Raw genomic sequence first — 11,274 nt, 5'->3', positions numbered from 1 at the left:
AAGAAAAGGGTGAAGTTTAGGGGGTCAACTAACGCTGACGTTGAGGTTCTAAGCCCACTGGGAAAATACTGAGTAGCGAGAACTGACAACCGAAGGTAATGGATTCTAACTGTGTCGAGTCCCGGTTACTCACAGACCATCCAGGGCCACCAGTTAAGTGACTGAGGAGGAAGGAGTCATGACCCTGCTGTTATTAAAGCCTGAAAACACGGATGATTTGACCTGCCTTCAGGGTCTTGCTCTAACACAGAATAGGAAAAGTTAAGAATCCCAGGTCTCCAAACCCATTATTGTGTTCAAAGGTCTGGAACCAAACAGAGCTTAAAAATACTTATGTTACCTAAGGACAAAAGACCTGACGGGCACAGCAATACTGTAAACATCAGACAGGGGCGGCACAATAGTTTATCCTATGAAGACGCCTACTCACTCTCCAGGCTGCCCATGCTTGCCTGCCTGTTCTCAACACATCAGTCTGGTACCCGAGAACCTGGGCTCTGTAATCTGTGATGCTGATCGTGCTCAGTTCCTGGGGAAACGTGCGATCTCCCACAACACAGGACATCTTACCTAACGTGCTTTTCGCTCTGGGTTTCTTCTTCTTAGGATGGCTAGGCGGTACATTTTCTATGGAGACAGAAAGAACAGCAGAGAGAATGGCAGAACATCAGCTGGAACGGAACTTCTGATAAGGAAGACGTTCCCCTTGCTTCTCTGGGACCAGCCAGCATTTACACATGGGGGGGGGAGTTAAGAAATTGACAGGGCCACTTGCCACCACGCACAGCATGGGGCCAGTAGTACACTGTCCCCCAGTGCTGTCTACAACTCTGAATTAGAAAGTGGGCTCAAGAGACGTCCACCTGGTCCCATACACTCTCCAACCCCTTGTGCTGAGGTACAGACGAGAGTGGTTCTGGCCAGGAGGCTGAACAGAAGTGATTTGTGTCTGTCTGCAGCACTGAGGGGCCTGACCTTGTTGACCTCAGAGGGCTAGCAGGGTGACACCTGTTCAGTACTAGGACGGGAGTGATGTGTGTCACCTGGAAGCCCAAACACCGAAAAGGCGGCTCCACATCAGGGAAGAGAGCTTCACAGTAGGACCACAGGACCACGTGACAAAAGCGGCCTAGATCTCAGCACATCGTTACCAGGACAACCGCTCTGAACTTGGCACAATAGCTTTGCAATTAACCTAGTAGGGCTTTTTATTTTTAAAAAAGAACGTTTATTCTATGTATACACATGTGCATGCGTGTGTGTGTGTAGACACGCACACCACAGCTTATATGTAGCGGTCAGAGGACAACCTGCAAAAGTCACTTCTTTCCTTCTGCCATGTGGGTTCTGGCCACCCAACACAGGTTCTCAGGCTAAGCCATGCTGCTGGTGCCACTTTGTATTATTTCTAACAACCTTGAGAAGATACTAGGAGAATAAAAATCTTGGAGTTATCAGTGTAGCATAACCTTGCCTACCCTGACTAAAGGAAAAAGGAAAAGTACAGTCTGATATAGCTCTCAGCAAGTGAAGGGGTACACTCTGGGGGCTGCAGAGAACAATCTAAACTATATGTCTTACATAATTTTAAAACAGCAGTCACGGAAGTTTGTTAACAACAAATGGTTACTGTTGTTTTATAAACTACAGATTCTGATTCAATTCTAAATAGAGCAAACCAAGGAGTCAAATTATTATTATTATTATCATTATCATTATCATTATTATTATTATTATTATTAGGCACGGTTTGGCTGTTACCCAAACTGGCCTTCAACGCCTAAGCTCAAGCAGCCTGTAAGTGGCTGGCCTATCTGTGTACGCCACCGTCCCCAGATTCAACCCCACTGAGACAGGATCTCGCTCTGCAGCTCACACAGGCCTCCAATTCAGAGTCTCCCTGCCTTGGCCTTCCCAGAACTAGGGCTGGCATGGGCCACCACACTCATCTCCACGCTTGTCTTAGAACACCAAGGCTTAGGAGTTTTCACACCAATAGTAAACGAACTCACCTTGAATCACACTTCGTGTGGCCCCAGCCAAACGGAATCAGCAGGACAAAAGAAAGAAACTTAATTATTATCGGACTGAAAACTGACTTACGTCATCACAACCTTAAAAATATGACTAGCTTTCACATACTGTCAGTTTATAAACTAGTTTATTATCTATAAGAGGCATTCTGTTTAACAGCACTGCTAAAAAAAAAAAAACCTTTTGAAAACACAAATACATATTCCCTTCTATCCACTAATTAAAGGGACTAAGCAGATTAAGGACACTGCTGGTTATAATCGGCTTCAGCCCTGATGGAACTGTTCCCGAAAACACAAGGGCATCAGGAGAATTCTCGTAAACAGGACACGAGAACACTCAAAACAGACCCATTATTCTATCATGCTGGATTAAGGATTTCTACTACTTATATCAATTATTTCTCAAGATTCAAATTTAATGTTTGCCTCCAAACTTTTAGGGAGAATTTTCCTAAAAATTCCAGGAAGGTATTTTTCCCCTGAAGCACTGTAGTTTTTCAAATTAATTTTGCTACTTATTTTTACATCTTTAAAGTTCAATAATGAAACGACTGTAAATTATTTTTACCTCGGCACAGGTGGAAGGGCTCGTGGAGGATGCTATAGGAGTAAGGGAAAGACAAAAAAAAACCAAAAAAACAAAAAAACAAAAAAAAAAACAACTCATAAATGGATCAGTAATTCTCTTCAAATCTTTTGAAACTGTTTATCAGTGAAACTTGGGAGGTGATGTGTGTGTGCATTTAGATATGATGAATAACTATCTATACGGAATAAAAAGTGCTACTTTACTTAGGGAAAGTCTCTCTGAGGTTATTTGAGCTGAGACCTGCATGATAAAGGAGCCAACATGATGGGCAACAGGGATGGAACGTTAAGGCTTTCAGGCAATCCTGGGCTCAGAAGGCTCCAGGTAAAGATCATCAAGGCTGAAGCATAGTAACCAAGGACAGCAATGCAACGCAGACGCAGGACTAATTAGGGCTTTGCAAACCAAGGGGAGGGATATGGGTTTGCTTTTATTAAGTAGGAAGCCAACTGAGGTCTAGTGCTTTTTAAAGAGTTAAAGAGAAATAGAAAACATATTTTAGAACAGAGAAGACTGAGGTTTGGGTATAATTTACGCTGCTCTGAGTAAAAAAAAAAGTCACGTTTGCAAATTCAGGGAGCATTAGTTAAGAACCTTCTGAAACCTTTCAAAATAGAATACCAAGCACCGGAGAGACACCTCGGCCATTAAGAGCACCTGTTGCTCTTGCAGAAGTTCAGTTCGGTTCCCAGCACCCACGAAGCAGCTCGCAGCCATCAGTAGTCCTAGGAAAACGGACAGCCTCCATCTGGCTTCTTTGACAACCAGGCACACCAGTGGTGCACACAGACAGATGTGGGCGAAACATCTTAAATAAATAAATAATAAATAAATAAATCTTTAACAGAACTGAATAAATAAATCTTTAACAGAACTGAAAACTAACAGGTGCCTAGCAGTCAATTTAATATCGCAAGTATCTCATGCTGTTTACAGAGGGCACGGATACCCAAGGCTTAAATGTTGGATGCACTTGTTTTTATCCAATTTAGCAATCCATTGTGGTCGTCATCCAAACAGATTCATGAAAATGATACAAGACCAGGACACTGAAGGAGGCCCTAATGCCACCCGAGCGGGACCCAGCCCACCTAGTGGTCCACGTCTCACAAGTCCCGCAGAAACGACCCATCTCGCCCATCCCGAAACCGCAACCCGACGGCCCTCACAACCAGGATGGCTCCACAGACGACGGCAGTCCGGCCGCTCAGCAGTACCTGAGCCTCGCTAACCACCTGCTTCTTCCCCATCGCGTCTCCAGGGATCGCGGCGGAGCAGCGGGAACCACTCCCGCCCGCGCTCCCGCCCCGCCCACCCAGGCGCAGGCGCCGAGCGTCATCGGGATGCGCCTCCCGCCGGAGCGTCCCAGTCCCTACGCGTCATCAGGCTGCGCCTCCCGCGGGCGGTTTTTGGCGCTGCCGGGTACGCACCCGTACTGTCCCTTTTAAACTAAGCTGGAAGGGGAAGCTTCGGCATTGGGCCCACGTTCCCCGGAGCGGAGGTCGGCATGGTTTGTCCGGCGGGACCAGCCCCGGATTCAGACGCCCCGCCGGCGTCGTCATGGCAACGCGGAGACGCCGGGCCCGGTTACCACCCTGCCGGGGAGCTGTCAGAAGGGAGATCGCTAAAGCTGGGGTACCGTACCGGGCAGACGTGGACTGGCCAAGCCCAGATTCCCTGCCAACCTAGAGTGTAATTCATAGATGCAGTTCTGACCGTTTCTTCCGTGGGAACAGCCGCAAAAACGGGTTCTTAGCAACCACAACCTGTAGCCAAATCCCCTCCTACCTTACTGTCATGCAAAAACGACTTAATTTTCCCCGCATTTGCTTTAGACACGGTGTTCACGTTAAGAAAAGGACGAGCCGGGCGGTGGTGGCGCACGCCTTTAATCCCAGCACTTGGGAGGCAGAGGCAGGCGGATCTCTGTGAGTTCGAGACCAGCCTGGTCTACAGAGCTAGTTCCAGGACAGGCTCCAAAACCACAGAGAAACCCCGTCTCGAAAAACCAAAAAAAAAAAAAAAAAAAAAGAAAAGGACGAGCTTTTTTAATCCTTTGGTTGTCATTTTATAAAGTGGCGTGCAAGAGGAAGACGCCAGGCGACAGAGTTCACTTGGAGGGGTTTTTATTAAGGGAAAGGGAATGTAAAAAGGGGGAAAGGGGAAAGGGAGACCTGCCCAGGACAGGAGCAACAGAAGAGGGGGGGCGGGGAGACAGAGAAACAGGCGGGCAGAGGAGGAGGGAGGGGGGAAGGGAGGGGAGAGTAGAGGGGGGAGAGAGAGAAGTTTTTTAAAAAAAAACTTGTAGCATGGAGGGAAGTGTGGCTATGAGAAAGACGAACAGACGTGGGTGCAGGGAATGCCGCTGGAAGTGACAGATCTAGGGAGACCAAGAGTCCTCATTTTGGAGTTTGCTCATATACAGGCCTCCAGAACTAGTCCATTGCCCCTTACTAAATTGGGCACTGATGTTGTGAAGAGGCTGCTTGTTCGTCCCCAGCCTCCCAGAACTGAAATAATCACACATAAACTATATTAATTAAATCACTGCTTGGTCCATTAGCTCTGGCTTCTTATTTGCTAACTCTTACATCTTAGTTTAACCCATCTCCATTAATCTGTGCATCACCACGAGGTCGTGACCTACAAACAAAGTTTCAGCAGGTCTGTCTCTGCTGGTGGCTCCATGGCTTCTCTCTGACTCTGCCCTTCTTTCTCCCAGCATTCAGTTAGTTTTCCCTGCCTATCTCTCTTCCCCTATAGCTCTGCTATAGGCCAACAGCAGATCCTTTATTAACCAATGATATTCACAGCATACAGAGGGAAATCCCACATCACACTGATTTGGAAATGACATTGTCATAGGTTCCCTTATTAGATGTGTGCATGAGCCATTCTTGCTGAGTTGGTCAACTAGGCACTTTTGTAAAAAACAAGCAGAAGACAAAATATCTTAAAAGTCAAATACAGTTTCAGCCATTAACTATTGTCTGATTTATTTAGAGGAAACTTTCAGAAACTAAATCTCACAAACATCATATGAAATCTGTAATTCTCACATGAATATTGTCACATTTAGAGACTTAGCATTATTCACGTTCCTACCATCAGCTCATATGGGGAAATGATGGAAAACTTGACTGAGCCAAATGAATAGTTCCATGTAATTATACAATGCTATTTATAGCCATACAGTAAGCGGCAGTGATGTGGGATTCCCCTCTGTTTGCTGTGAATACCATTGGTTGATAAGGAAACTGTCTTGGGCCTGCACAGGGAATAGAGGTAGGCGGGGGTGGGGGGTGAGGGGTGGGGAAGGGACTAAACTGAATGCTGTGAGGAAGAAGGTGGAGCCAGGGAGAAGCCATGTAGCCCCGCAGAAACAGAATCCGGAACTTTAGCCAGTAAACAACAGCCTCATAGCGATACACAAATTAATAGAAATGGGTTAAATTAAGATGTAAGAGTTAACAATTAAGAAGCTAGAGCTAATGGGCCAAGCAATGATTTAAATAATATGGTTTCTATGTGGTTATTTTGGGTCTGAGCTGCCAAGCAGCCGGGTAATGAACAAGTGGCCTCCTCCAACATGGCAACAGTTGCAGTTCTAGTGGGTCAAACACTGCTGTTTTCAATCGCAGCTGCTATACGGGGTCTTTAGGACTTGATTAAGACTCAGTGCCAGGAGAAATCCATTCCTCTGGCACCCACTGCGGTTCTTCCTGAGCCTTCTGTACGGCAGACAACAGCTGGGCACATGCATCTTGCAAGTTGCCATTCACAATCACGTGATCAAAAAACTGGCCAAACTGACTCTCCATTTTTTGGGCTAAATCCTCCATCTCTTGTAGGTCTTCATCCTTTAGGAGAGATTGAGAAATATGAATAGAACAGGCAGTAAGACACCAGGTTGTTAGCTGTGGAGGCGCACGCCTTTAATCCCAGCACTTGGGAGGCAGAGCCAGGCAGATCTTTGAGCTCAAAACCTGCCTGGTCTATAGAGTGAGTTCCAGGACAGCCAGGGCTACACAAAACAAAACTTGTCTCGAAAATACATACATACATACATACATACATACATACATACATATATACATACATTCATATACACACGTGTGTATATGTAGTAAAACTATATATACACATATGTATAGTCAAGACTACTAAACTGTATACAAATTTCTAAAATTTATACATCTACTCTGTGTGTGTGTTGATACACTCATTACAGCATTTTAAAAATAAGTAAAAATAATTCAAAAATACAAACATGCTTATAAACAATTTGTTTGGCTTTGCAAATTGTGGCTTATGAGTCCTTTTGTTAAGCTAGGAAAAAGCATCACAGAATTTATTAAATCTTATTTTAATATATGTAATTAGTGTCTAATAAAATTTGTTGGTGATTTTGGGTGTTTTTTGGTTTGGTTTTTTGTTTTCGTTTTTCAAGACAGGGTTTCTCTGGGCATCCCTAGCTGTCCTGGAACTTGCTCCATAGACCAGGCTGGCCTTGAACCCAGGGATTCACCTGCCTCTGCTCCCAAGTGCTGGTAGAGTTAAAGGCGTGTGTCATTACCATCTGGATAGAAAGGATAACTTGTAAAGACGTTACTCATTAAAACCTTCAAAGGATTCTGTGGAAATAACTAATTTTTTAAAAAAAAACCATTTTATTGGCGTGCTCCTGAGGAGAGGGTCATACAAAGACAAAAACGGCGACACGTCCTCAGCCCAGCCTGACCGTCCTTCCACCTAGCCATGACTGAAAGTAAATACCAGGATTTCTACTTGATTTACCTTGAATTTCACGTCCACAAAGTAGTCAGTGATTATCTTAGCATTTTTCCTAGACTGCTTCATGAAACTCATGTTAGGTGGCTTAATAAATATGACATAGGGCTTCAGTTCATGAGTCCGAGCCAACTGAATGTCCTGCACAGAAAAATCAAGTGCTCAGTTAGAAGACAGATGTGGGCCAGCAAGAAAGCTCAGCTGGCAGAAGTACCTGCCGTGCAAACCTGCTGCTGGCAGAAGCACCTGCCGTGCAAACCTGCTGAACCCAGTCCAATCCTTGGAATCCACCATAGAAGATAGAACTGATTCGTGAAAATCGTCCCCTGGCTTCCACACAGCACATTCAAATACTAGGTATACATTTTTAAAAATTAAATATAGAAAGTCCTAGCTTCCTGTAGTCAGTGTGATCATTGTCTCATACATCCCTGTCCTCAGTTATAAAATCAAAACAATTTAATAACAAATATGGCTCTAGAACCAAAATTAAATTAGAATCCTGGCCTCTCCTCTTCCTAGCTATGACTAGCTATTGAATTATTGAAATAAATGTTATACATAACAAAATGCTATTTAGTGAGAGTAGACTCCTTTGCATGACCTGATGTGACAAAATCAAAGAAAATTTCTGGAAAGGTCCATTTGCCCTCACTTCCCTTTCCTCTAGCTAGCAGCTCTCATCGGACACCACGTCCATCTTCATAACCCCCAACTCTACTCAAGAAAGAACACATCGCTTTCCCCCGGTTGTCTTTAGCACACAAGTATATCGTTAAGTAAATAAGGAGAATGAAAGGATCAAAAAGCTGGGCCTCCACAAATACTGATCAAACCTCAGCTCTCCTCACGTGTGGTTCAGGCGTGTAACACGTTTATGCCAACACCGAGCATCGTCTTTTGCTCCAAGCAATACCCTCCTCCACAAGAGGTTCCCTGGACAAGCTTGTGACCACTGTCGAAGCCAGAAAGACTGGGACAGGTGTTTTAATGGCTGTCCACCCAGGTCCTGGGTCTGGGTGTGAGAAATAAGACTTCCTCTCCAACCAAAAGCAAAACGTGGCCAATTTACTTTCTGAGGAACAACCTGGCCCTGAGATGCGAGAGGTGGCCTTACTCTTAAAAGTCTATCTGAACAAAACGTCTCAGTTACAGTCTGGGGCATGCGCACATGCATCTGTGACTTTAGGGTGATGGAAAATGTTCTACACAGACCCACCTGAGGCTCCAAATCCATGACACAGATCTTTCCTTCCGCAAGGACAGCACGCACAGCATTCACGCTAGTTCCGTACAGGTGGCCTTTGTACTCGCCATACTCCAGCATCCTGTGAGAGCAAGACGGAGGAAACGATTCTCCACAAGTAAAACATTAGCAGTAGTACTAGGATCTGTGTTTGTTGGGTTTTGCTTGTTTGTCTTGTTAATTTGACTAAGCTAGGTTCACCTAGGAAGAGAATCTCAGTTGAGTGATGGCTTCCATCAGGTTACCTTTAGGCAAGTCTGGGAGGGTGTTTTCTAAATTATTAACTGATAGGAGGGCCCAGCCTGCTACAGGTGGCGTCACTCTGAGCCCTGGGTTGTGTAAGAACGGAGGAGCAAGCCTGTAAGCAGCTCTGTGGCTTTTCCTTTAGCTTCTGCCTCCAAGCTCGTGTCTTGATTTCCTGTCCAGGCTTCCCTCAGTGACTGACTGGGGCGTGGATGTATAAGCCAAATAAACTCTTGTCTCCCCAACCTAATTTTGGTCATGGTGTTTCTCTTAGCAATAGAAAGCTAAGTAGGACACAAACGTGAGCTCCCATGGGATGCATGGATCTTGTCAGCACAGAAAGAATGACTGGATATTCAGGAGAAAACAAAACAAACAACAACAAGAAGAAGAAAACCACAGTAGACAACCAAGGACTTATCTACTTCTTCAAATCCATTGAAGCTCGCAGCTCAAGTCTGCCCCCTTCCCAAACCTGATCCCGGGGCTCTGGTAATTAATGCATATTCCTTTCTTGCGTCTTCAGAAATGAGGAGTTACTGCCGACAGCTTTGGCTAATGCCTAAAAACGGACTACTTTCCAGTAACCAGAAGGAAGAATTGGCTTCTGAGCCTTACCTGTGTCCATACATGAGGCTTTCAAAAGTTTCCCTTGACACGTAGTGATACTCACGTCCGTCCATTTCATAACTCTTTGGGGAACGGGTGGTATCTACAAGGGAAGAGGATAAAGCATTTCAGAATCTTCTAAATGTTTTGATTTGTTACCAAATGTATATTTGGATTGAGATTCCCAACTCAAACAAACAAAAAAAATTCATCACAGACAAGATGCTGGAACCAACGTGATAAGAATTGGTGAGAAGCCGGGCGGTGGTGGCACACGCCTTTAATCCCAGCACTCGGGAGGCAGAGGCAGGCGGATCTCTGTGAGTTCGAGACCAGCCTGGTCTACAAGAGCTAGTTCCAGGACAGGCTCCAAAACCACAGAGAAACCCTGTCTCGAAAAACCAAAAAAAAAATTGGTGAGAAAAGGTGAGAGCCGCCATGTCAAATTTCACCAACTACAAACCTTTATTGATTGCTCATAAAGGATGGGAAAGAATGTACCGTAAATATCAGCCAGGGAACACCTATTGCTATTTCAGAACAGGTAATGCTGACCCAAAGGCGAGGCCTAAAATGCATGTCTGTTCCCTTACAGGTACCACCAGCATCTTCCGTTTAGATAGTGCACTAATCAGCTCATGGTATCTCACACCACTCTGCAGGTACATTACTATTTACCAAGAAGTAACTGCAACTTTAGAAGACTAAGTAATTGCTTGTTCTCCTGTGCCTGCCCTGCTCTGAGCACGAGACCCTCATGAGTTCCTGATGGCAGGGGAATGGTTTCTGGTGGGTTTTACAGCTGAAAATCCCAAGAGCTGGGGCGTGGCTATCAATTAAAGATCCCTATTCAAGCTTCCCTGGAGCACAATAAAGTTAGCATTCTTGTTTCAAGGGCTGCCCATGTCTGTGTGTGTGCGTGTGTGCGTGCGTGCGTGCGTGCGTGCGTGTGTGTGTGTGTGTGTGTGTGTGTGTTTCAATCTCCAGCCCCTTGCCTGGCTCGCGAACCGTCCAGTAGTGCAGGCCCTACACTGACCGGGTTTGATTCTCAGAAGCCAATACGGCAGAAGGAAAGAACTGACTCCCACAAGTTGCCCACTGACTTCCACTTAAAGAGAAAAGAAAAACCATCTCTTGAAAGGCTAGCCTAGCGTACATACCACATGCTAGTCAATCGGCACAGTTATTGAAACAAATACCGGTAGAACTACTGAAGGAAGGGCCAGTCCTTACACTTTTCCAGCAAGGTGATACGGCACAGTTAAGTGACATCAGTACAGTCATAGACAAGGTTTTACCAAAACATGAGCCGCCAGGAAAGGAAGCTAACGTACGCGGCACAGCGCTTCGAAAGCAGCTGGGATTAAGCCTGATGAGTTCTCTCCTCAGCTCGTTGACTCCAACGCCAGAAGGTCCTGAACACAGATGGAGCAGAGAGAATCAGAGGTGGGTACACAGGGTTCCGTGCTACACCATCCCCCAGTCGGTCTGCAAGCAGGCGCTTGAGAGCCAACGCCGGTGCAGGAAAATCTGTCGAAACCCTTCTTCAGAACTGGAACAAACCAGAAAACTCTAGTGACCTGTGAAATGACTCAAACCACCCCAGCATCCAGGAACGGGAGTGAAGTCACAGGGTCCGCTACTGTTGACGTTCTGAGACTTCAGCGGGACCTTCCTTAGCTAAAGTCACAATCAGAATGCAGCAGCACTGTCCCCCCACAGATGCAGTGACATTTCTTTTTTTTTTTTTTTTTTTTTTT

At 45.4% G+C, this 11,274-nt stretch overlaps 2 protein-coding genes across 2 annotated transcripts in view; both read right to left on the bottom strand.

The window, feature by feature from the left end:
- The window catches only part of Tmem237 (transmembrane protein 237), a 16,472-nt gene extending 12,555 nt beyond the window's left edge, over nt 1-3,917 (bottom strand). The window contains exons 1-4 of the mRNA XM_005366333.2: nt 3,843-3,917; nt 2,605-2,636; nt 2,013-2,023; nt 571-627 (exon numbers count right to left, since the gene is read on the bottom strand). Of these exons, the coding sequence (XP_005366390.1) occupies nt 571-627; nt 2,013-2,023; nt 2,605-2,636; nt 3,843-3,875 (133 nt within the window). The 5' untranslated portion in view covers nt 3,876-3,917. The remainder of the gene's footprint in view (nt 1-570; nt 628-2,012; nt 2,024-2,604; nt 2,637-3,842) is intronic.
- Nucleotides 3,918-6,151: 2,234 nt separating this feature from the next.
- The window catches only part of Mpp4 (membrane palmitoylated protein 4), a 31,740-nt gene continuing 26,617 nt past the window's right edge, over nt 6,152-11,274 (bottom strand). Inside the window, exons 17-21 of the mRNA XM_005366332.2 lie at nt 10,849-10,929; nt 9,524-9,617; nt 8,636-8,744; nt 7,423-7,557; nt 6,152-6,485 (exon numbers count right to left, since the gene is read on the bottom strand). Coding sequence (XP_005366389.1) covers nt 6,294-6,485; nt 7,423-7,557; nt 8,636-8,744; nt 9,524-9,617; nt 10,849-10,929 — 611 coding nt within the window. The 3' untranslated portion in view covers nt 6,152-6,293. The remainder of the gene's footprint in view (nt 6,486-7,422; nt 7,558-8,635; nt 8,745-9,523; nt 9,618-10,848; nt 10,930-11,274) is intronic.

Source organism: Microtus ochrogaster, unplaced genomic scaffold (assembly GCF_000317375.1).
Source record: "Microtus ochrogaster isolate Prairie Vole_2 unplaced genomic scaffold, MicOch1.0 UNK8, whole genome shotgun sequence".
Lineage (NCBI taxonomy): Eukaryota > Metazoa > Chordata > Mammalia > Rodentia > Cricetidae > Microtus > Microtus ochrogaster.
Note: the sequence above shows the minus strand (reverse complement) of the source record. Positions and strands in the feature narration are given on the sequence as shown.